The following is a 27,372-nucleotide window of genomic DNA, read 5'->3' on the forward strand; positions in this document are numbered from 1 at the left end:
GCACAGCAGTTAAGTCTGCACATTCTGCTTCGGCAGCCCAGGGTTCACTGGTTCAGATCCTGGGTGCAGACCTACGTACTGCCTGTCAAGCCATGCTGTGGCAGGCATCCCACATATAAAGTAGAGGACCAGTCTTCCTCAGAAGAAAGAGGAGGATTGGCGGCAGATGTTAGCTCAGGACTAACCTTCTTCAAAAAAAAAAAATTCTTGTATATGTATATATACATTCTTAAAGCAGACATATCCAAATTTCTGGTAGGTATGTAGGGTGTGTCTATGTTTAGCTTTAGTACATACTGCTAAACAGATTTCTAAAGTGGTTGTGCCAATTTACACTTTTTACCAGAAGGGTCTGCGAGTTCCAGTTGCGCCACCACCTCATTCACACATGGTGTTCTTTTCCCATCTTAGTCATTCTTGTGGGGATGCATCAACATAGCATTTTAAAAGCCCTCTAAAGCTGTGGTTTTCAAATTGTTTTAGAAATCTCTGAGACATGGAAGAACTCTGGAGATTCTGTCAACATTAAGTATTTTCCTCCCACAACAGGAGTGTATTGTTTGCATCTGTAAGCTTTCGTTTGGAAAAAAAGAGTATAGCTGCTAAAAGACTTTTGAAAGTTACTCCATTAATTATACTTGGATTTCTCAAACTGTGCAAGAAAAAATTAATGTTTAGTTTCTGCTAAGTCTTGGAATTCTCAAATTATATATAGTCACAGTAATTACATAAAGTTAGAGCTGGGAGGCACCTTTGAGAGAAGCTAGTTCAGAGGGTTTCAGGATTCTTTCTAGCCACAGAATCTTCTGTTTAAACCCAAGCTTAAGTGCAAACACAAGATGTCAAATAGCCGCATCTTTCTGGATAAGGCTGATCGTGAGCCCTGAGCTCAGGCCTTACTCAGATTCTCTTTTCCATGTAACTCTGCAGAACACAGTCATTTTCACATAAACAAAGGGAGTCTCAGAGAGGTGACAGACCAAAGCCACAGTTATGAACTAACTAGCAGTGAACACTAGGAAGAACGCTCTACTACACAACTATGGGTATGACAACAAGACTACAATAATTAAAATGTAATTTTTCTCTAATTTCATAAAAAATAAAAGGTAACCTTACTAAATAGAGAAGCACTCAATAATATTTTATTAAGAGATTAATGTCATTTACCTTTTGGAGGTCCCTTAGATATATAAATAAAAAATAAATGCATCATAATCTGACTTTCTATAAGAAAATGCTATCAACAAAATTCATAAATCATTAGTTAATTTTGATCTTATATGACCTGATTAGGACGAGGAAATCTGGATTTGAGCTCAGGGTCAGCACTGTGATCTTATAAAAAAAAAAGTTTCCTCTTCCTCAAATTCAAACTGGTAATGAAATCGCCCTGCAATCTCACGAGAGACCAAATGAGACAATTTGCAAACATTCTAAAGAACTACATAGTATCACGCAAGCATAACTTACTAGAACAGAATGATGTCATAGGCTGTGGAACGTGTCTTGATTTCAACACTTGCCAAACAAAACAAAACAAAACCCCTTACATATAATATCCTTCTGGAAAAGTTGAAGGAATAAAATAATTAATTAAAGTTAGGTGGACTGAATGAACATTCTCCTCCCCAAAAGTGCTGATTGATGGACTGAGGTCAATTAGAAGGGATTGAGTCTCTAGTGGAACACTACAGTACAGTCAGTCATGTGTCACAGAAAGACATTTCGGTCAATGACAGACCACATATACAATGGAGGTCCCATAAGATCAGTACCATACAGCCTAGGAGTGTAGGAGGCTATACCATCTAGGTTTATATCAGTACTGTAAGAAAGGGAGAAATCTTCCTCTGCCCTGTTAGGTCCTTCTGACTGGTCTAAGAATTAAATTGACATGAGACAGATTAACAGGAGAAAAATGAACAAAAGTTTAATAAATCTATACATGGGAGAAACCCAGGAAAATCAAGTAATTGGTCAAAGCTCTCTTAAAGACTTTCGTGGGCTAAAGATAAAAGAAGATGTTGGGGGTGGCAAGAGTCAGGGACTTCCAAGGGAAGGCAGGTAATTCACAGGTAGGTGAAAAGGAGGAAATGTTTGGAAAGCAAGTGTTTGGCCACAGAGAAACAGAAGAACACAGAAAGGAGCCCAACACACAGGCTTTTCTAGGTTCCTATCCACCACCTAGGTCATGTTAGTCTAGGTGACCGCTCACTTCCTCAGACAGGTTATTTTATCTGAATTCTTTTAGGCAGTTAAGGGACAGGTAACAAGAAAAACTTTCTGAGTCTTTTGCTTCTTAGAAATAATCAGCCTAAAATGATCCTCATGTTAAACGAGACACATTTTGGGGTGGCAAATTCTGTTCCCCTTCAGTACATTCTATGAAGTTCACACAAGGATGAAAACGCCTAATGATGCATTTCTCAGAACATATCCCTGATGTTTAGCAATGCATAGCTGCAGTCTATCTCATTCAGTATTTTAAACAGCTGTTTGAATAATGACATAGAAGGCAAGCAGATCACATGTGCAAATATATAGCCTTACGACACAGACTGAAGTGAGCCAAATATGAAAAGCAGCTAATAAATATAAACACAAATGTTATAATCTTATAGGATCCAAGGTCATAAGGTAACTGTACTGGCCAGGCCACTTGTGGAATGTTATATTCCATTCTTAAGGCCACCTTTAACTGAGATATAGTTAAATGCAGTGCAATCCAAAGGAAGGCAACAGGAAAGTAAAGGTTCTGGAAGCCACATGTGGCAGGGAAGTAAATGCCCAGTCCATCAGTAATTAGCCTTTAAGCAAAGGTTGTTTGTCTAGCATCATCAGATCAGAGTCAATCATCAGATGAAGCCTAAGATCAGTCCTTCACGTAAAGCAATGTTATACTATCAGACAAACAACTCCAGGCATTAACCCCACACACTGCATAAATTAGTATACATACAGACTATTTTCTCTAGTTAAAAAAGAAAATATGGAGCCAGCCCCGTGGCCGAGTGGTTAAGTTTGCATGCTCCGCTTCGGTGGCCTGGGGTTTGCTGGTTCAGATCCTGGACATGGATCTACACACTGCTCATCAAGCCATGCTGTGGCAGCATCCCACATAGAAGAACTAGAATGACCTACAGCTAGGAGATTATACAACTATGTACTGGGACTTTGGGTGAAGGAAAAAAAGGGAAAGATTGGCAACAGATGTTAGTTCAGGACCAATCTTCCTCATCAAAAAAAAAAAAAGTGTAAAAAAAAAAATTCATCTGGCAATCTAGCTTGTTAGCTGAATTTCTCTAACTTTCTTTTGGAAACAGGGAGGAAAAAAACCTATTTCTAAACATACCTTAATAACACAGTTCAGTCAGAGTAGCCCCATGTATTTCATAAAAGTCAGTACTAACCACCACATCAAACTTTCTTGGGAGGTAGGGGAAGTGTTAGTCACAATTTCAAGTCACACTGAATGGCTGAAGAAGCCAGAGGCGCTGAGCCCAGAGAAGAGCACCTGTATGCAAACAGGAGGTGACTGGTTCAGTCTCGCTTCTGAGGGTGGAACTCCTACTCAGTACAGCTGTTCAAGCTGAGGGCAGATGAACACACGTTCAGGGATGCTACAGAAGGGACCACTGCAAGAGTAATGGCTGGAATAAGGGATCTGTAAAGCGCTCTCAAATCCTCTAAGTTTAGACAAGTAAAGACATCTCTTGTACTAAAAAAATCTAATACCCTAATTCTATGAAGAAATATTACACATAATCATGTGAATATGATTCATTTTTTACTATAAATTTATAGGACTTACCATTTAAGACTTTCTTTTCTTCATGATAGTCTGTACAGTGATTTAAAAAAAAAAGTTAGATAGGAATACCATAACATCAAAGAGAATATCAGTTAATATTACTGATTGAAAGATTACAGCCCTGTTCTTGAAGGGCTTTCTTCTAAGGCCTGAGGAGAGAAACAAGGCTAATAAGTAGATAGCTTATGCTTCAAATAAGTAACTTTCATCTTTGAAGACTGTCAGGCTATTTCTCCAGGTGTTTGTCTCCCACTTCACTGGGCTTTTTCCTACTTCTTTGAACATTTTTTTCTAGTATCTTGGTTAATTTCTTTAGAAAGAATAGGAAAGACCAAGTTTTGTCCAAGTTATCATATTCTAAATTATCAAATTCCAAACTAGTCACAATTATCCAGAATTTATTAGATTATACTTTATAAATGAGACATACATGTTAAAACCCCAAAGAAAGACACCTTATTAACTTTCTCTTTTCTCTAGGTCAGTACTTAAAAGGATTATTGTTACTCCAAATTTAAATGGCCGAAGTGCTGAAAATATGTTACAACTTTCACTTGTATATACAAAGCAATTATTAGTGTTTCAATCCAGAAAAAATTTAACAGGCATTTCTTTCAGGATGGCAGCCAACTCACAAATCCACATTATCTCTTGATCACCACAAGCAGTACACCATTTGGTCAAAATAAAACCCTCAGCAAGTTGTCACAGCTAAAAAAACCTAATAAATAAAATGACAAGCTAACGCAAAATATCCAAGTAGTAAAGTGATAGACATCACTTTTGTTAAGGTGACATCACCTTGTTTTATAGAAAAAGAAACCAAAGTACTTAAATCAAAGCTTTCAAATTTTTATTTTCTGATTTTCAATCAACCAGAGATTCCATTATTACCTCCACTTCACTCACCTATCATAAAATAATCTTGATCCAAGAGGCCCGATGACCATCCTTTTTGTTTATTTTCCCCAGTTTACCAAAATAGTTTCATAGCTGAAAAGGATCTTAAGATATAGCAAATTATCATCTGTCCCCTATTTAAGACTGAAAGTCAGAAGGTAAAGACCTGAATGAAATTTACAGCCCTTCAGCAGCAAAGCCAAGATGAGACTTTATCTCCTCTGAAACTTAGCATCCTGCTTCTCACTATGCCAGTGCTAGAGTTAATACTTCCTGAAAAGACAAAGGACCCAAAAACCATTTAAGTTATACCTCAAAGTGACCTTTGTTTATCAAATGCCAGACAGAAATCCAGTCATGACAGTTTGCAAGGGGTCACTGATGTCCCCACGTGGTCATTTACTTTCATCCTGTCAGTTTCATCTGTCTTTGCTACTGCAGTCGTGATTATTTTTTATCTTAGAACAAATAGCAAACTCATGGTAACACAAGTAAATTAAATCTATCTCAGTGTACCACACAGCTGGCAGTTTGATGAATCTCATTTGTCATGCAAAACAATTTGTTTTTATCTAAGAGGCTCACAGATTTTGAAAAATTGCCCCAAGTAATTTATTTCTAGAGAAATATATATATTATCTCATATGATTTACTTCCTGCCTGATGTGAATTGATTTGAATCTGTCACAACTTTCTGGATCCTACTAAGTTAGTAATTTTCTTCCCTGAGTGCTTTTTTTTAGTACAAGAAGTACCAGTAGGAAGAGAATTTTAATAATATGTTTTTACTTAACACAATATATAGAGAATATCATCATTTCAACATATAATCACTGTAAAAATTATGAGTTATTTTACATTCTTTTTTTTTTAAACTGAGTCTTGAAACACAGTATTTTACACTTGTAGCATGTCTCAATTTGGACTAGACACATTTCCAGTGCTCAATAGTCACATGTGGCTAGTGGCTACAACGATGACGGCAAAGGACGAGTAAGGGCAAAAAGTAAGAACATTTTTTCATCTTTGCCAGAGAACGAAGTGTTCTACATAAATAAATAATCAGTAACTGAAGCTTACCTTTTTAAGTAAAGTTTCTCCTTTTATTCATTATCGATCTCTTTCTAAAGCACAATACAAACTATAATACTTTTTAAACAAAGGATTAGAAAAAAAATACTGACTCTTTGCTTGATAAGGATCCACTAATATTATGTTTTATATTCTGAGGCTGTTAGCTTTTCTATTCTTCCTAGACACTCACGCATTTCACCACTGCCACACTAGAAACCACCAGATAAGTTGAAAACTATCCTCTTAGAACCCCACAGTTGTGAAGATGCCCACAAAATGCCAATTCTGGGTACCCCCTGCATTGGGGTCTGGCAGGTCACCCCACAAAGGATGGTGTCAGGGATCTCGTATTGAAAGATGCCCATGTATAAAATTCCTCTTCAGTATAGCCACTGTCCCCCCACCCCTCAAAGCCTCATGTCAGCAACAGTCTCTTTCCACCTACTGTTCCCACTTCATCTCTGTTTTCATCCTTTGTTCCCATTTCATCTAGAAGTTCTACTTGTAGAGGGAACACATTCCCTAGCTTGTCAGGGAGTGACAGTTTACCCTCTGATATGCCAGCATATTTACTAATAGAGCCCCCTTTCATTCTCAAGACTGCCCCAGTTTGGACTATTACATGGTTACCCCATCTAATAGTCTCTGTCAATAAGACTCAGGCAGGCAGAGTTCAATGATCGTCCCAGCCTACAGATGAAAGACCTAAGTGGTAGTGTTAAAACAACACTTCATCTTAATTATCACCAACACTCCTTAGCTGTGATGCATTACTCTGTCCCTTTTACATGGTCTATTTGCTCTGGTCAAGAGTTAAAGACTATATCTTGCTAGATGCTAAGTCCCCGTTATGAAAACCCGATCCATTTACTTGCAATCCACGCTTTCCTGATCTGTAAAATTCTTGTCTTTGCTTCTTAATGCCTTGCAAGTTGTCTCACGTCACTAGCTCCTACTGGCCTCACCCCAGCAAAACACTTACAATCCAAAAAGGCCTTAGAATGAAACAGATTCACAACATCACTCTCACATGCCGTGTCAATAATACTACTACTTTATTTTTCACAGAAACAGAACCATCTTTCGTGGTAAAATACATGAGCACATGTTGGTTTACACCTGATAACTGTAGGGATACAAAAAGGAATAGGAAAAGTAGCCTGAGTATCGCAGCAGTGGAGGGGCGAAGGCAGCCACAACAGCAACAACCACTTCACTGTCCCCACCACCTGCTGCTTCTCATGCACCAGGTGGTGAGCAAACATTACTTCATTTAATGCTCACAATGACATTGTCTCGAAATGTGCCTCAAAAAACACTCAAATCTGTTAACCAATGCCAAAAAACCCAACAGTTTCTGAGTGGCAGAGATGAGATTTGAACCCATGTCAGTCTCTATGAAACTTGCATTCTTTGTACAGATCACGCTGCCTCAGTAATCAGTATCAGGGCTAGACAGTGTTAAAAAAGGAAACTTTCTGTGTGATTTCAGACAAAGTGCCATCTGTTCAGCAGCTTAAATGATGCTCTTCTGATGAGGAGAACCAGGGGCCAGGCATACCCGTGGCTACGAGGAAAGGTGAGAGGAAATAGGACAGCAGTGGCGGGAACAGAGGAAAAAAAAAGGAAACTATTAATTCATGAATAGTACACAGTATCTCAGAGCCCATCTCTCATTCTGGGTAAGAAATGTGTTTACGCTCCCCAGAACCAGGGTGTGAAGAGGAGAAGGAATTCTCATAACAGTTTAGTTCTTTAAAATTAGAACTGAGTCAGAAACTCTGTTTCCTCAACCCTTCTGAATTTGGTATCATGGTTTTGTTTTTTGTTTTTTTGAACAGTCTTAACTATATTTCATCCCTGTTACTGAATTTTAGGTTGTCATTTATTTTCTCTCAGCATGTTCAAGACACTATTGTATTGCTTTCTAGATTCCATTGTTCTAGTAAATTAGCTGTAACAACTAGTAAATTACACTAGTAAATTAGCTGTCATTTTACTAATCACTGGTTTCTTAGTAAATCTGTCTCTCTCTGGCTGTTTTTCATATCTTTTCATTGTCTTTGGTGCTCTGAAGTTTTACTACAAAGAGTCTATATGTGGCTTTCTTTTTATTTATCTCATTTGGGATTTACTGAACTTGATGAATTTGAGGATTTGTGACATTAATTCTGGAAAATTCTCAGCCATTACTCCTTCAGATGCAGCCTCTTCCTCATTCCTACTACTACTTCCTTCTGGAAATCAGATTATAAGTGTTAGATCTTTTTACTCTATCCTTCATGTCTTGTGCATATTTTTCTATCCTTTTGTTCCTCTGTGCCACATTCTGTATAACTTCTACTGCTCAATTTTGCAGTTCACTGAACTTTTTTACTGTCTAAACTCTTTGACTATTCATGCCATGTACTTTTAAATTTCATCAGCTCTATTTTTTATTTCTAGAAGTTCTATTTTTTTTTTTTCAATTTTACATGGTTATTTTTAGCAATCTCTTGTTTTTTTTTGTTTTTTTTAAAGATTTTATTTTTTCCTTTTTCTCCCCAAAGCCCCCCGGTACATAGTTGTATATTCTTCGTTGTGGGTCCTTCTAGTTGTGGCATGTGGGACGCTGCCTCAGCGTGGTCTGATGAGCAGTGCCATGTCCGCGCCCAGGATTCGAACCAACGAAACACTGGGCCGCCTGCAGCGGAGCGCGCGAACTTAACCACTCGGCCACGGGGCCAGCCCCAGCAATCTCTTGTTTTTTACTCATGTTACCCATTCAATCTTATTTTCCTAAACATTTCAAACATAATTATTTTTATTCTGTATATGAATAATGAAGTCCTGGGGTGAAATTCTGCTACTGTTTCTGCTGACTTGTTTCCGCATGTGTTGTCTAATTTTTTATTGTACACTAATAATTGTCTTATTTGTACCTATGGGAATTTTGAGGGTTTTAGTTGGAAAGTGTGTTCCACCATTAAAAATCTATACACATCTACCAAGCAGCCCAGGAAACCGGTAATGGGAGACCATTTTATTTCTTGGTTTGAGGTTTCTGAGACCACATAGGTGGTATACATTTGAATTCCCAACTCTTCTGTGGGCAGGACTATGGTTACAAATTCTCAGAGGAAATTTCTCTTTCCTCCTCAACATCACCCATAAACGAGGTAAAGGCATACAAGATACCCTGACATCTCCCTTTGTTGTTCAACAGATTTTTTTCAAGCTTTCCCATTTCACTGATCACCTTCAAGAGTCCAAGCCATAGGCAGGGATCTCAGTTCCAACTCCTGTCTTTACAGACCCAAGATCTGGTTTTCCGGCCCCTGTGTGACTACTACAATTCTTATGTGGCTCTTAAGTTCCCAGTATCTAGATAAGTGCTTGGGGGAAACAAAGACTTCAGAGCTGGCTTATCACTCCAGGCTGCTGCTTCTATCTGCTCAACTCCCTTTTCATTTGGATATCTGGGGATTTCCTTGTGAACTAATCTGCTCATTTTAAATAATGTTTGTTGTATTTGTTGAAGCATTTTGAGGATTATCTGTCTTTCATTTCCAGGAAGGGAGGAAGGAAACCAGAAAAGTCCTTCTACTAATTTGATGTCTCCTATGGAACACAAGCCTAAGGAGCCTGGCATACATTCTGATTACCCTGAACGGTATCACAGAAGAACATGTGACCTTTGTACCAGATTGTACAAATAAGAAACATAACGTTCATGATGAGGTTAAATTAGCCATTTAGAAATTTTAGTTAAGATCATATTATTTCTGCTGGCAATCAATCAGTGAATTTAGGAGCCAATTAAGAGGAGAAAGGGACTGGCTGACAAAAGAAAACTGATTTGGAAGAATGTGCAGACACTAAAGTTCAAAGTACTTTGCTTTTGGCATATATACATATTGATTATTTGTTTTATAGTAAAAGAAAGAAAAAGAAATAATCCTTTCTGAGCATTTACTATACTCCCTGTGCAAGGAACTTTACTTATGTTAATTCTTAGCCCTATGAAGCATTGTACAGATTAAAAAACTGAGGCTCAGAGATAGAAACTGGCCCAAAGAGTGCACAGCCAATAAGCCATGGAGCTAGGGTTCAAAGCTAGGTATGCCTGTACTACTTCCACACTGCCGATAGAGGCCTCTGGCAATAAGGCCTTGAACTACAAAACTCACTGAACTAAATAAATAGTAGAAGACTCGGGCTGAACAAGCCAATTTATTCCCAACCTGGGTGGTGAAAGTCAAGAGTTACTCAAAAGAAACAACTACCATTCCTTCTACTGGAAAGGATTAAGCAAAGTAGTCCCGCTCCTCCTATTGCATGTCTAAAATTTTCAAAGGGTGCTCTTCTGCAGGCAGCCGAGGTGGTAAAGAGAAGATCAGCACCATGCAGAGTGCAGAGCCCCAGGTCAGAAGGTAAGCAAAAGAAACGGTTGTATTTTTAAAGTAGTTTAAAACTAGAATATGGGTTTCTATGGCAAAGAGGCAAGGAGCAGGAAGGTTCGAGGCAAATGGGAGACAAAGATGAGAGGGAAAATGTCACTAACTTTTTATATTTTCTGATTTTTGAGTCACGTGAATATGTTACATATTCAGAAAATTAAATTCTAGAAAACTAGTATAAAAGTCAACTCTAACCAAGTGTTCTAGCTAACCTGTGTAACAACGGAATAAAAGATGAATGAAAACTAAATAAGGAGTAAATAAAGTTATTCCACTCCCATAATGCTTATTCTTCACACTATGAATGTTCCCTCAAAACACGTCAAGATTTTCAGATGAAGTCATTGTTTCATCCTAAAGCAGAACTAAAGCAAACCTTTACAGTGGCTAGACCAGGGAGCCAGTGAAAAGGGGAACGATATAATCATTTATTTAAATCTATCTGTTGAAATACAAGTTAAAAAAAGTACAAGCGTGTCACACATCGATGCCAGCTTAGCGCTGGCCCCACCTACCTTTAGGAGCAGCAGGTTTAACCGCCATTCTGCCAACCAGGCACTCCTTTAGCATGGACTCATAATTGACCCACCGATGAACCTGAAATGGGGGACAAATGACAGAAAAGCAACGTGACTCTAACTCCATGAGATGCTCTAATTTTATCCTGAGCAAAACTAAACATTGCTACACTGCTCTGGAAAGCTAAGAAGCAGATTCAATTAGCCAACAAGGGAGTGACAGAAAGCAGCGTACACAGCGACTGCTTAGGACAAAGTTCTCAAAGTGTTGTCTACAGACCTCTGGAGGGTCCTGACACCCTTTCAGATATCCAAGAGGTCTCATTTCATTTCATAATAATACTGAGATGTCATTTGCCTTGAAATTGTGTTGACATTCTCACAGATATCAAAAAAGCAATGGTGGGTAAGAGCGCTTGATTCCTAGAACTAATCCAGGCCGTGCTTTCAATCTTTATATTCTTCACCACCACAGCCCTAAGGGGGTGGGGGAGTTGGTTTCATTTAAGAACATCCTTCACGAAGTAGAAAAATTCGTTAATTTTCTTAAATCTCAACCCTTGACTATAGGTCTTTTTTATATTCTGTGTGACAAAACAAGAAATTCTCAAAAACACTGCTGCTGCACAGTAAGACGGTCTCCCTGAGGAAAAACACTTAGACAATTGTCTGACTTGCAAACTGAACTGAGCTTTTTTCTTGAAAGGTGCGTTTATATCTGTAAAAGAAAAACAATGACTGATAAACAAACTGGTTATTCAGACTTGGGTAGCTGATAGACATTTTCGTGAAAATGACCGAAATGAGACTGTCACTTCAAGGAAAACAACCAAGAGTATTTGTTGTAAGACTTACTGGTGAAAATTAAATTTAAACAAACTTTCTGGAGGGCACCTTCTCAACCTACATTAAAAGCCTTAAAACACGCAGCTCTTTCACTCAGTACTTCAGGAATTTACCTGAGAAAATACTTGGGTGTACACAAAGATGCAGGTACCAGGACGCTCATCACAGTACTCTTTATACTAGCAAAATACTGGAAACAACCTTAATGTCCACTTGTAAAAGACCCATAGAGGAAAATCATATGTTATCCAATAAAATACTATATAATCACTAAAATAATCAGGTCAAATAATTCTGATATTAGAATCTTGACGTATGTTCCTAAGTAAATAAATATACAGTAAAATAGCAAATATGTAAAAAATATATATATAATTCTAAATGGGCACTCATTTATTATTATAAATTGAAATTTCTTTTAGCAAGTATTTATGGAGCACTCAATAATGTGTACAGCAGCATCTCTGGGGATACAGGGTTGGGCAGAGTGTTAACAGAGAGCCAAAGCAGAAAGATATTCAAGGAGGTAAAGGTATATGGGTTTATCCATCAGAGACCTGGCGATTTGCTCAAAGAACTTCAGTTTCCTCAAAGTAAGATGCATGTTGAGAATATTCACCTTGATACAGTCTTTTTAGGGCCTCCAATGCCAGGCTAATGACTTTACATTTATTGCACCATCACTGGAGAGCCTCTGAAAGCTGCAGAGCAAGGTGCTAAGACGACTCTTTAAGTACTAATCTAGCTCTGACCTTAGCTAAATTGGTACTGAAGGGAAAGATCTCAGGACGGTCTAAAAATAGGGCTGGAGAGGGTGATGACGACTTGATCTAAGGCAGTGGGAAGAGCGAAGGGTGCAATGTTTAAAGACAGTATCACAGGATTCAACAGTGACTGGATGCTGGGCCACAACGAGAGAAGGCAAAGATTACTCAAGTGGCTTCAAGTCCCACTACCAGAAATAGGAAACGGGGGAAAAAAAGGGAAGAAGACAAGTTGATATTATTTGAGGGCACGCTGTGTTGAAGTGCCAACAGGTTATCAAATTGCCCATCAAGCATTTGGAGATACGAAACAAGAGGTCAGGAGTGGGATCAAAACTAGAGACAGAAATGTGACAATAAAGAAACTACTTAATATTCTCTACACGACTCAAATACAGGCATGCGCACATAATGACGTTTCAGTCAATGACACGTCACATATACAACGGTCGTCCCATCAGGTTAGTGCCATACAGCCTCGGTGTGTAGTAGGCTGGACCATCTAGGTTTGTGTGAGTTCACTCTATGATGTTCACACAACGATGAAATCGCCTAACAATGCATTTCTCAGAACATACCCCCATCATTAAGCAGCTCATGACTGTACTAGGCACAAATAAATTCTTAAATATTTAAAGATATAAGAAGCTTCACTACAGTTTCTAGAATATAAAGTTGTTTACTTCTGTGGTGAGTAAAAGTCATAAATAAACATTACTGGTCTTATGAAAGCCAAGGGGAATGCAGCAATCTGGTAACTGAAGTATTGTTTAAACTGCTAAAGAGCTTAACACAGCAGTTCTTCTGACTTCCCCAAACACAAGGTTACTTAAATAAGGTCTATGTAACCTCACTACACTGAGGAATACAAATAGGACGAGAATTTACTGGCAATTCTTCTTGTGGAAGAATACATTCAGCATGGAGAGGTTACAGGACAGATGGAAGAGGAAGTATGGCAGACAAGTTTTCAGACAAATGTTCCCAAACTTTTCTATTTGGCTTGTATTGCTAGACAATAACAAATGCCAAATGACAATGGGAATTTGCCTTAAGTCAGCAAGACATGCTATTATGACCAGTGGGCCAACCTGACTTTTCTCCAACCCATGAAGAACATTAACAGCAAATGGCATTCTACTATTTAAGCAGATGCATCTAAGTACATTTAAATAGCAAACAAACTACATTTTTAGTAACTTGGTCAAAAAATAAATCCTAAAATGGATGAGAAGCTAGGAAAAACAGAAATCAAATCATATTTGTTTAGAAGACAACTCCAAAAATAACCCAATCTGATTCAGGTATCTCGAATGGTAAAACCCCAGTACCGTAACACAGTTAATTATCATTAAAATACAAAATAAAGCATATGTGAGACAAAAGCAAACTTCTGTTCTTCCCAAGATTGTTGTTCAAAATAACAGTTCAGCCAATTGACAGTAATTAATATATTCGACATGACTTTTAAATAGTATAAGAGCTAATGTTTGTTTTAGTAAATATAAGGGGGAAAGTGACTAATTTAAATATCTATTGACATATACACACAGAATCTCGGCTACTACTCTAGCAGATTCAGCATAGCAAGACATGCCGACCATGTAACAGTCTCCAAACGAGAAAAGACTAAGAGCAAAGAAGTTAAGTGACTTGTTCTTTCCTCTAATCGTCACTGCCTCTCATAAGTCAATCATCATCATTATCAAAATTGATCAAAACTGAGTAAACAACTGCCAGCAGAGGAGGCAGCAGCAAGCACTTAAGAGCAGACTCCTAGACACAGATTTGAAACCATATTTAAATTTTAGTAAATCATTCAAAGGCAAATTAAAGGAACAGTTGTTACTCACGAGCACCTTCCCACACTTCAAAATTCAAGCCAACACATCTGAAATTTATGCAACTATTTTCTTTTTTTCTACAACTGTCACAGTGCTAAATCTAAGAGCACTCTTCCATTATAATGCCGGGATTACTTTCAGCATCTTACCTGATCAAAAAGGTCAGTACCATCTGATCCGGCTGCTCTCATGAGTTCATCTTCTCCACCAGGATGATACTCCATATATGGGCTGACATTATAAACAAACCCTATATCAAAGCAAGAAGAAAAAATATCCTAAATGAGCTTCTTAAAAGCTGTACAAACTAGAAATATAAGTTCCAATAAATCTTTCCAATACACCCTACTTAACAAATCATTATTACTCCAAAGTATTAAGAATATAAAGGGTCTGAGATTTCACCATACTTGCAAGCTAACAAGTCAGCCTGCCAGTTTCATGGGTCCTTGCAGAAAATAGGACACTCCTAGGTCAGAGACAAAGGACAATTTAGTACACACATCAATAGCAGTAGCTAGAATCTTAGCACTTGCATCAGTTTCCTGAACCTCAATTCCCACAGAGCTACGTGAAGATAATGCCTATACACTCAATGTGCTGCATGACAGGACAGGAACCCTGAGCTTAGGAAACTCGAATTTTTTATAATGGGCAGTAAGTACGCCTGCCCTTTGTTCTGGAGGGAGACATTACCTTTATTATACTGAACACTAAGGAAACCTGTCCTTTGCTCTAGAGGGAGACACTACCTCTACCATCCAAGGTTGTTCTCTACACAAACATCCCTGAAAAGACATCCAGAGCAAAGTGCCTCTTCTCACAAGATGTGCAGATATGTAAAAGACCTGTAGAGAACTGCCTCCCAATGCAAAGAAATAATGAAACACTGCATATAATTTTTAAAAGTTCTCTCTCTCATCCTCCTCCCCTCGCTCCCTCCCTAATACTTCCATTCCATCATCCTCTACCTTCCGGGTAGGAGAATCTGATGAAAAAGAACAGAGCTCTCATCCACGTGTCTGATCATCTCAGCAAAGGCTGACCAAGGTGACTGGGCCACTGAGGCACGCTCTGTGGAAGCAAGCACAATTCTTTTCTGCAGTTGCCCAAGGGACAAAGATTATTGTTTAGATCTTAAGAATCCTTTTACCTTCCTAAAACATTTATTTCATTTGTTCATATATTTAACAACATTTTTATCTTTAAGAAAAAGGAATAGGGAACAACGAATAAAGGAGAATAGTTCAATGAATAGCCTTCCCAAGGAAGTGAGTTGCTTTTTAATCCTTTACTTGAGAACTATATGGTAGACCAAGCTACCCGTAGGCGCCTCAAGAGTGCAATGGGAACAACTGTCTTTCTTATATCCAAGACTATTCCTTCTCTATGTGATGCCTTCATGAATTTAAATAACCTCAGATAACTTGAAAGGTTCACCCCATACAGTAATCTCGGAAGGAAGGAAGAGGTTGTATTTCAGACCCAAGAAAGGTACTGCAGTTTTCCCACCATTTTAATTCCAGAAAATAGCCAACCAGTCCAGATTTCTTTATAAAATCGCTTAAAGGCAACTTAGGAAACAAAAAGAAGTCAATTCACAAAATCTCTCTTTCAGCAGTCCTCCAAATAAGTCTGAGAAAAAACTGGTGAGTTCCCCCCTTCTCCTTCCCCACACACCTTCCCCCACCAAATTTGAAAGTATGCTTCCTGTTGTTTAACGCTCCAAAATCCAGAGACCACAAACGGCAGAGGTATGCTCAGGATCAGAATTACTCCCAATAGGCTTTTTAAGACAAAGAATGCCTTCCAAACTCTCTGCAACCAAACCCTGACAAGAGTTCTAGAGCTTCTCAAGAACATGAAATCTACAACATACGACTGTCTAACCTTCTGTGACAGAGTTTCATGTGTTTCGGCAACCAGCAGAAAGATAACTAGGTGGTTTTCACAGCTATCTGTGACCAGCACAGAACACCTGAAACGTCCCACATGTGTTCTCTGCTGCCTCCCCACGCTTTGGACTGGCCCTTATCTTCTCAGAATCTCACCTTCCTTTTCGACGACCAGGATCACTCCAGACTTGAAGAACTTCACATCCTCTTCAAATGAACACAACTAAGAATGCCTATAAAAACCTTCACATTAAGAAATTAACACTGCTGGTGTCTCAGCACATGAAATGTTACATCCAACCACACTAATTGGCCAATTATCAGTCTTAAATTCAGCCCCAAAATGCAACTGGTGAATTTCCTCTGATCCAGAGGCTCTTTCTTCCTTTTTTTCTTCTACACTCTTCTCTCCTTCCTCTTTTCCTTTTCAAAAGCATTTTCCCACAACTAAAACTCGGACCCCTGAATGTGGCAGAATAAAACAAATGCAAAGAAGCTGACCTTACGCTTTTTCTTCATGCTTTACTGTATTTGATGTGTACTATATGTGGCCTTTAGACAGCAATCTCTCACGTGCAAGCCTCTAGCCTCCTAGGAATTATCACCCGGTTTCTAGAAACGAATTTTGCAACTTTCTGAATTTCACAAAGACACAATTAACTTCTTCCTATAGCTCTAATTGCTCAGGTGTGGCAGATGTGCACAACTCATTGTCCATTAAATATAAATAAGTAGTATTTATGGATCCACACACATAATCTCTATTTGATGCTAGGCTATTAAGAAACTCTGCAAAACCTAAATGCTAATAATAACATTAAGAACAAAAATGGGCAGGAATAGATTCACAACACCAATCCTGACTGGTGCAAAACTGGTGCTTTTAGATTTTTTACATGGGTGACCTTCAGAGGGGGATTCAGGGAGGAGGTCTAGCTAGCCAGCTATCCCCTCCTTTATGCTGATACTTTTTTGCTTTGTTTTGTATTTTGTTATTTAAACTCTAACCAGGAGCAGATATAAGGAAAGGATTGACTAATACTGTTCAGAAGAGCAATTTAATTTCACAATACATACACACACCAAACCATAACGTTATGACTCGAAACTTATGCAATGTAAGTGCCAATTATATCTCAATGAAACTAGAAAAAATGGTAAAAAAAAAATGAAACTTATTAAAACTAAAATGCAACAGGTCTATCAGGAACATATACTGTAATGTTTAAATACATCATTTTCTAAACGCCCTAGCAATATTTAGCAGTACATTTATAGTTAATTCATTGTAGCAGAGCTGCAGTGCAATTGAAAGTACACATTTAGAGCAACAGATACACTAAGTTCTTTAGGCAATGTACTGGTAGTCCCTGTTCTAATATCTTCACACTAAATTATCTCTTTTGTGTTATGTCTGGAACTCTGAGCTCTCAAGTTCTTAGAAAACAATTACCCACTTTAAAATTACTACTTAGCGCTTTGTATTCTCAGAAACTTATACTGCCAATTCAACCACAGAATGATAGTACTAAGTCTGGGAGAACTCTAAAGGCAATGTTTAGTCTGATCTCTCATCCAGTACAGGATTCACCTCTGCAGGATCTACAGACAGACCATCATTCAGCATCTGCTTGAACAGAGCCAGCGTCTAGGAGTTCTTGTTTAAAAGCTTAGTTCAAGGATCGTTCAAGTATCATTTTTATACCTGAAAACTAATGTTGCCATTTTGCACAGAAAGAACTCTTTTCCATCTTGGCAAAAACTGCCTCTAGTTTTTCACTTCTACTTTTTACATGTGTTGTAATTTAAAGCCCAATTGATACTGATAAAGACTATACACATTTTACAGTAAAATACTTAACTTTAACTTTGTGCATGTTTCTGTGTAAAAATTTTAAAAACCCACAACAAAACGTGTAAAAGAAAAGAAAATACACCAGTTGCCTAACCTAGCTGACAAAATTACTATGATTGAGCATTAAATGTAGCCCTGAACTTCCTGGCAGCCAAGGCCAAAAGATACACTAGCAACAGTGGTATCATTATCTGATCTTAACAAGTAACCAAAGGAAAGAAACAACAACAACAACAAAAAAAGGAAACTCATTAGTTCTTTAAAAGGGAGAAACTCCTTCTGAGTTTTTGATATTGATATCGTTAAGAATTATGAGTCCCTATTTGGAGCCACTGACCACACAACAGATATTACAAATTCACAATATGCAGAAACATTCTTTAGGTAGCATTCCTCCCACTCTCCCCAGCCCTAGGTAACCAATAAAGTACTTTCTGTCTCTTTAGATTTGCATGTATTGGGCATTCCATGTAAATAGAATCATACAATATGTGGTATAAGTTTGCCTTCTTTCACTTAGAATAATATTTTCAAGGTTCATCCATGTTGTAGCATATATCAGTACCTCATTCCTTTTTACAGCTGAATAATATTCCATTTATGGATATACCATATTTTGTTTATCCATGTGTCAGTCCACGGACATTTAGGTTGTTTCCATTTTTTGGCTACTATGAATAATGCTGCTAAGAACATTCATATGCATGTTTTCATGTGGACATATATTTCAATTTCTTTTGAGTGTATACCCAGGAGTGAATTTGCCGGGTCATACAGCAATCTAGGTTTAACCTTTTGAGGAACTGCCAGACTGTTTTCCATTCTCAGCAGCAATGTGTGAAGCTTCCAACTTCACAGAGCTCTTTTTCAGTCACTACTCCAACTCCCTATGGAGAGCAAAAGCCTTTTCCCACCTAGAGAACCTGAATCACACCACATGGCTCACATAACTGAACTCAGAACTGCACTGCAGCATGCTCCAGCTTATTCTCAACCCCTAGCTCTACATGAGACAGCACAATGTAAGACCCAAGCGACATTTTATACCTATTAATCTGTCTCCCACATGAGGATTCCACAATGTTTCAGGTTAGGTAACCATACATACAAACCCTAACAGCCCACTAATAAGCAGTGAACTGCATCCCCATGTTTCATGCCACACATCTACTAATAATAATTTTTCATTTTTCCTTTGTTCTATTTTGTTAATCAGAGAGCCTCAAAGCATGGTCTGGGGGCTCCTGAGGGAGCTAAAGACTCTTTTGGTGGTCCAGGCCTGAAACATTTTCATTGCAATACTAAGACGTTATATGCCTTTTTAAAAATCTCATTCTTTCGTGAGTGTATAAGATTAAATGCAGAAGGCGACATGAAAATACAATTGTCATCTATTAAGCCACACATTAAAGATATTTGCCAAAATGTAATACAATGCCACTTTTATCACTTTTTTGTTTTGAAAAGTTACTTTTCATAAAAATACGTACTATTTATAACAGTTTATTTTTACTTTTAAATTAATTTTAAAATATTCTGTAAATTTCTTAATTTTAATTTCTGAAAGGTAAACCTCAATAGAGATAACCATGATAAACAAAAGCTCTTTGGGGTCCTCACAGAGTAAAGAGATCTTAAAACCAAAAAGTTTGGGAACTACTGCTATAAATAAAAGTGGCATTTTTATAATTGGATTTAAAAATAATTCCCAGATTTAACCCCAAAGCTCCATATTATATTCATTCAGCAAAAATGTATTGAATGCCTATCATGCACGTGCCAAGTACTACGCCACTACACTGCAGAATTCCTATTTACTTCACTAATCACCACTGTTTATTTTGCTGGCTCTAAAATTACTGAAGGAAAAAAGGTGTGTTCACATATGAACAGGGCATGTCATAAGGGCATATTTCACTGTATTCAAATCCATAGATCCATTTTTGCACGTACTCTGACTACTTTGCCACCTTGTGTTCAGTAAAGAAATTGCACATTATTTTCATTATTTTATGTCTACTGATGTTCATCCAGTTCTAGCAACAGCTGAAAGAGGGTGTTCAAATACGCAACGATTGTGGATTTTAAGTCTATCTTTCAGTTCTATTAATGTTTGCTTCACGTATTTTGAAACTTTCTTATCAGGCATAAAGTCTTCCTAACGAAGCGACCCTTTTAACATTATAAAATGCCTTTGTATATCTCTAGTAAGATTCTTTGTCTTTTTCTGGTAATATTTTGATCTAATATTAATACAGTCCAACCTCATTACACTTACTATTTAGACAGTATCCTTTTTCTACATATTTACTGTCAACCTGTGTCTTCACATTTAAAGTATATCTCTTATAGATATCATGTAGTTGGGTCTTGATACACACACACACACAATCTCTATCTTTCAATTAGAATGAATAGTTCATTTGCACTTAAATTAATTACTGACGTGCCTGATTTAAAGCTACCATTTTATTAGTCTCCCTCCCCAGCCCCAAGTTTTCTTCCCTTCCCCCTAAGTTTTCTGTGTGTCTCTCTTCCTCTTTCCCTGATTCTTTTGGGTTAACCAAATGTTTTTTTCAGAAACTTTATCTATTGGCTTTTTAACTATACTACCTCTTTGCACTATGTGGCTAAGTGATTGTTTTAGGGATTACAATATATACCCTTAACTTTAACCAGTTTACATGAGTTAATATTGTACCCCTTCACATGTAACACAGGAACCACTTATCACTCGCTATCCTCTGTATTTTATGTAACCCTACAATACAATATTATACTTTTTGCTTTAAACGGTTATGTATTTTTTAAAAGGTAAGAGGGAAAAAAAGTAATCTTATCTCTTTACTCCCATATTTACCATTTCCTGAAGATCTGAGCTTCCATCAAGTATCATTACCCTTCAACCTGATGAACTTCCTTTAGAACTCCTTGTAGTATTGGTCTGCTGGTACTAAATTCTCAGTTTTTGTTTATCTGAACGAGTCTTTATTTCATCTTCATCCTTAAAGAATTCTGTATCTTTATGGATATAGAATTCAGGGTTGATGGTGTTACTTTTTCTCCTCAGCAGTCATTTTTATTGTTTCCAGATGTGTTTTTTCTGGCTGTTTTCAAGATTTTATCTTTGGCTTTTAGCAGTCTATGTGTGTCTCTATGATGTGTCTCTATGTGAACCCTGGGCCACTGAAGTGGAGTGTGTGAACTTAACTATTCAACCATGGGGCTGGCCCCTGGCTTTCTCTTTTTATTAAGGGCAAGAGCAGTGTTTTCTACTTCTTAAGTTCATCATGATTTCTTAATCTTTGCAGCTGACTTGTTTTGGAAAATAGGAAATAACCCAAAGGATAAGGACATATTTAGCTTTTTTTTCCTCAGGTAACTAATAGAGAGGCAGTTAAGCGCTGGTAGCTGTCACTGGTAGACCGAAGGCACAGGCAGACAGAGGAAAATGATCTCATGGAATAGGAGAGGTGGAGAAAGGCAGGAAAACGGATCTTTTAGAGAGAGGGTACCTTGTTTAATGTTGATCTAAGTTGTTAATCCAGTTTAAGAAAAGTGAACGTGGCTCTTACTAATGACGTTTGGTCAGTGTTCTCCCCAGGAAAAGTTACTGAATTTTTTAAAAATATTCGGTGTAACTGATTGCTCAGACTGTTGGTTAATTTTTAATGCTTTTACTGGTCAATTTCCTATAAGTTAAATGTCACGGCTGTTTTTCCTAATACTAATAATTTCATGTAAGATGATCTTTGATAATTTTGCCCAGTTAACCTTTTGAAGTGCTTAGAGGCCCTTCTCACATTCTTTTTAAATTTCGCTGTGCAAACAGAGGCATTCAGACCAGATTCATTCAGCTCACGTGTAAACTGGTTGCCACCGAGGCTGTTTGGTGCAGTTAGGAGCTCTAAGTTGCATTCAGGAAAGTTGCTACCTGGCTCTTTTCAAGTTTCTGTGAAATAGTGCTCGTCTCATTTTTAGTCTTTTTTTTTCTTTTTAAAACTGTGCACCAAAGCTTGACAATTTAATAAGTTGCTTAGACACTAATTTTAATTTTAGAGGCTTTCCTCAAATGCTTGTCCATTTATTTTGAGAGTGATGGATCAGAAAGCTGAATGAAAGCTCCACGTACGTGGGCAGAACTTTTGAATGAATTAGTCAGCTGCACTGGCAGGAGTCCCCAGCCTACTACCTGCAAGTCTTTTCTCTTGGGCTGGAATCCCCCAGTCGTCGGCAGATAAGAGCTGTGAGGGCTATTTGGAGAATGGGATGAAAAATGTTTTCAGATGAACAAAAGCTTAGGGAGTTCACTGCCAGCAGACCTGCACTTAAAGAAATGCTAAAGTAAGTTCTTCAGGGGAAATCTGGATCAACACAAAGGAAAAACAAATACCTAACATGGTAAAAAACGTGGGTAAACAAAAAGGATAAATTTGTTTCATTATCTTAATCTCTTTAAAAGATAAGTGACTGTCCAAAGCAAAACAGTAACGTACTGCGGGGTTGACAGCACCCACAGAAGTAAAGCGAGTAACAGGACTAGCAGGAGGCACCGGAGAGGGAAATGGAAATCTATTAGAAGGTTCTTACACCCGCTGTGAAATGGTATATTACTGGAGATAGACTGTGATAAGTTAAAACCGTACACAGTAAACTTAGAACAGCTACTAAAATGAAGACAAGGAGGTATAAAGAATAAGTTAATAGGGAGATCAACTGGATTCATTAAGATAGAATGACGGTGTCAACAATGGGTGAATCCAGGCAGATGAGCGGTTTATTGAGTTCACTGCGTCACTCACAACATTTTTGTAAGTCTGAAGCTTTTTTCAAAATAAAAAGTTTAATTAAGAATATTTAATGACAAAAATGGCCCTGAAGAAATCTTCCACATTTACCTAATCCCCGCAGCTCACATAGCCCACAAAAGGAAATAGGAACCTGCACAAAGAACAGAAAACATACGATCTCTATCAGGCTCCAGCTGATATTCTAAAGGAGGGCTCAAAAGAGAATAATTGACCATGAATATAGATTAGAAAACTGTCCAGAAATAACAAAGTCTCTGATTAAGGACCTGGTATAGCTCCTAACTCCAGGGGCCAATAATCTGGAAACAGCAAAAATGAAAGTCCCTCAATCGGTTACTGTTTTGTGAAATTATTGAAATATTCCTACCACACATGATTCAAAGAACATTTCCTGAACACTAACCATGAGTCATGCCCTGTGCTAGATGCTAGGGGTAGGGAGAGAAGCAGTATATTAATATCCTGAAACTCAATTTAAATAGAAAGACAAAAATATAAAAAGTGGCCAAAACATGTTACAGATGTTCTAACAGAAGTCCTACACCAAGTGCTGAGGAAGAAACTCCAGGGGAAGAAGCAAAGTCGGAGAGGGCCAGTCAAGTCTTCAAAGACGAGGAGACTGAAAGGACTAAGGTGTTGAAACAAAGAAAGGAAACAACTGAGATGTTACATAATGTAGGATGAGTAAGCGTCCAAGATCATCGAGGAGGCTGGAGAGGATAAGAGTACACAAAGGGACAAGGCTTAGAAAAGAGTGTCTTAGAAAGAACGATGTCTGGGAAAGGAATATGTCTTTCTGCTGCAGGAGAAGGAGAAGAAAGAATACAGATATCACTAACTTTATGCTCCTTATATTCACAGTGAACACCTGTACATGTTTGTGTGCGTGTGTATTTGTGTGTATGATCTTTCTCTCTCTCGTACAATCGCACCACCTAGCCTTTGCACATGCTTTTTTCTGAAGCCTGGAATATTGTTCCCATTCCTCTTTGCCTAGTTAACTCTTATTTATCTTTCAGAGCTCAGCTCAATCGTCTGCAGTCTTCACTCAACGCAGCATACCTCTCCTTCACAATACTCGTCAGACTTGATTAACACCTTGTATTCCCCACCATATTGGAAATTCCATAAGAGCAGGGGCCATCTCTGTTTTAAATTTCCATGTTACCCCTAAGAACCTAGTACAGTACATGACACATAATAGACCCTCAAGAAATATTAAATAAATGAACCAAGAGAAAGAAAAACTTAAAATCTATCTTCTCTCTTTTTTGTGAATGACACCTACACACAAAATCACAAAAAAAGCAAAAACTATGTTTCATTAAATTACTAAAAATTAAAACTGTCTCAGAGGATATTCTGTGTGATTTTTAATTAGCAATGTTAACTAGCACAAGAGAAGAACCACAAGTAATAGGCACCCCATGGTAATTTCTTAATGAATGAATTTACATACGGCACTCAAAGTGAGTAACACACAAATGCTAACCAGGATTAAGTCTAGAGTTGGATATGGTCAAACAGGAGGCAGTGGAGTTTAACAGTTTCTGCATAAAAGCTTAGAATCAGGCTGCCTCGGTTAAAACAGTGGTTCCATTCTCATTAGCTATGTCTTCGGCAGCCAAGTTACTCTTCTCGCTGTAGTAGGGATTAATGTTTTCCCTACCCAGCATCCACTCCCCTTCCAGCAACAGCATCACTTTTTCTTCAAGGAGCCAAGACCTCCCCAGCTCTCAGTCAAGGCCCCAACTAGGTTACAGGGTGAAGCTTGTGACCTAGGTTTAAGAGATTAAGTACATCATTTCCCCCCAAATAGAATTATTGTTTCAGTTATTAGATAAACGGAATAGAACCTGAAAGTAACTAGAGAGAGAGAACTGCTGTAGTCATCTTACCGCTATGAAGAGTCCTAAAATGGAGCAATCCAGAAGGGAAACTAAGTGTGCAAGCAGGTTCTGGGGACACTATCTAAGTCCCCTGCACCAATCCTTACCTCAAGTCAGCTCTACCTGTAAAATTTTTAGTTAACTTCTGTTTTCTACTTAAACCAGGTTAGACTGGAGTTTCTGTTGCTTACATCCATGAGTCCCCACTGATATACTTTCTTGGCCTCAGTTTCCTCATCTGGAAAAGGAGGATTCTCTAAGCTTTAGTGCTCTCATCCTGTCAAGTAGAATTCCCACCTCATAGGATTACTGTGAAAATTAAACACTTAGCACATAGCACAGATGTGACACACTGTCAACCTGCTAAGATATTTAAAAAGAGAAAACACTCCTTATAAAGAATATTGAGCTATATATACGATTTTAATTAAAAAACTGAGAATTGAATGACTGGGTAATAAGTTCAAGTGCGCAAAAACCTCTGGCAAAAAGATAATAGCAGCAGCTAAAACATAAATGGGGGTAAAAAGCACAACAATGAATTTGCCACTACCAAGTAATTCAGGCATTCACCAAGAATATAATGAGAGTTATTGCAAATTATCCCCATAAATATGTTGATGCCAATGCTGGAGGAAAAAATATCTTAAAAGAGCCACCTCCCTAATAATGATAAGACTAGAAATCAATGAAACAGAAAATGGACAAGCAACAGAGAAAATCAAAACCAAAAGTTAATAAAATTGATAAACTTCTAGTAAGTCTGATCAAGGAGACAAAAGAGAGAAACCAAACATTAGCAATATCAGAAATAAGAGAGGTTCTATCACTATAGACCCTAAAGACATTAAACAGATAAGAAGAGAATGTCGTAAATGACTTTATGACAATGTGGTCAATAACCGAGATGAAGCTAAGAAATTCACTGAAGAACAACTTATAGACTAAGACAAGAACAAGAGAAAATTTGAATAACTCTATATTTTTCTTAAAAAGAATTTGTAATCAAAAACTTTCCTACAAAGAAAATTTCAAAATGTTGGCTGAAGTTTGTGAACTACTGTGTCAACCAAACAAAACCCCTGAGGGCTACATGAAGCCCAGAGGTCATTAGTTTTTTTCCTCTATTGAATTTTTAATGAATGGAAGGGAGGTAGAGAGCAAGGGAAGAGTTTAAAAAAAAATGAAGAAGGAAGAGAATGAATGACAGTTAAGGAGATAAAGACAGAGTAAAAGTAAAAGAAAGCAAATAGTCTTGGATGCCAGGAGAGAATTAACAAAACCAACAAAGACTAGATTATCTGCATTGATGGTGCAGAACAGGCAACCTGAAATTCTATGGATCAGATTAGAAATGGATGAGTAAAGGGATATGTGCCTGTGAAAAATATTGTTTCTATTTCCTAAACAAGCAAATGACAGCAGAAGAGAGTTGTTCAAACATCTGCGGTCAAGAAGAAAATAATGAGGACAGTACACAAAGCAGACAATCTACAGAATCGTTGAGCTAACTGTAACCACACAATACTGTTTAGATACACTCTGTCATACTGTGATAAAACATTCCATTATAAATTAAAACATTAGTTCCAAATTTGAAAAACTGCTCTTAGAAGACAATTTTCAGAGAGAAAAAGGTTCTCTGCTAGAGACAAATAACACTGCAGTTTCTCAAAATTAAGCAGGGAGCTAAGGAAAACTAGAGAAAAGAACTTACTGTTGGGAAAATCCACTCTATTCATGGTGGGCTTGAATCTAAGCTAAAAAGTATAACACTTAATTTACTTTATTATTACTGCAGTATCAGTAAAAGATAGTCTAAAGAAATAGTGTCAATTCTCGTTCTTTCACAGCAGTTACCTTCTATAAACTCACCGCAAACACTGAATCAGTGAATACTGAACCATTGCTTTTAGGGGAAAATATAGGATTAGGTTCCTGCGAGACTTTGGTCACAACATTTTGTCCACCAATCAATACATAACCTTGTTTATTGTGTGTTTCTGTTTAAGGACACCTTATTCAATACATATTGTTGATTCATGAACACTGAACTCACAGCCAGCAGCACTACACCTCAAGCCTGAGCAAAGCTTATCTAACCTGGGTATTTTCTCCATAAGGCACATCACAGCCTTCTTGAGAGAGCACTTCAGCACTATCCTTGGGGGCCCTTGTAAACAGCAAAATCACAAAAGCAAGCACAAAATGTGAAAAACATGGCACAAAACAGACTGCAAAAAAGACCTTTCTTTACAGTATGAGAACTGAAACACAAAGGCAGAGCATCACCTTGTCTGACCTCAGCTAGGAGCGGGTGACACGCATTTTTCACTGCACTGTGTGTGCACGCGAATGACTGCGAAAGTACTGAGAGTACTGATTTTGGGGTTACAAATAAACTTTAGTGAGCAGGCAAATCTGCAAAGCAGGAATCCACGAATAATGAGGATCAACTGTATTCACAAAAATTTACACTACCATTGAGTAAATTTTAAAAAGCTTTATTATAAATGAACCTAGAAATCTAGGAAGGTGAATAAAAATATCATAGGGCTACGTACTACTTCTTAGAACCCATTTGCCACAGTTTTGTGAATAATTACGAAACACGAAAAATACAGACCCATTAAAATCACTTTTTCTGGGGTCTCAAGCAGGCCTCTTTAATTTATGGTCTATGACAATCAGCATTAGGAGAAATCAAAGAATGTTCATTTCTA

At 37.7% G+C, this 27,372-nt stretch overlaps 1 protein-coding gene across 1 annotated transcript in view; it reads right to left on the bottom strand.

Moving 5' to 3' along the window:
* LOC124247763 (cytochrome b5 reductase 4) overlaps nucleotides 1-27,372 on the bottom strand; it is an 83,971-nt gene that overhangs the window by 49,064 nt on the left and 7,535 nt on the right. Inside the window, exons 3-5 of the mRNA XM_046677415.1 lie at nucleotides 14,349-14,449; nucleotides 10,743-10,824; nucleotides 3,815-3,844 (exon numbers count right to left, since the gene is read on the bottom strand). Of these exons, the coding sequence (XP_046533371.1) occupies nucleotides 3,815-3,844; nucleotides 10,743-10,824; nucleotides 14,349-14,449 (213 nt within the window). The remainder of the gene's footprint in view (nucleotides 1-3,814; nucleotides 3,845-10,742; nucleotides 10,825-14,348; nucleotides 14,450-27,372) is intronic.

This window comes from Equus quagga, chromosome 11, assembly GCF_021613505.1.
Source record: "Equus quagga isolate Etosha38 chromosome 11, UCLA_HA_Equagga_1.0, whole genome shotgun sequence".
Taxonomy (NCBI): domain Eukaryota; kingdom Metazoa; phylum Chordata; class Mammalia; order Perissodactyla; family Equidae; genus Equus; species Equus quagga.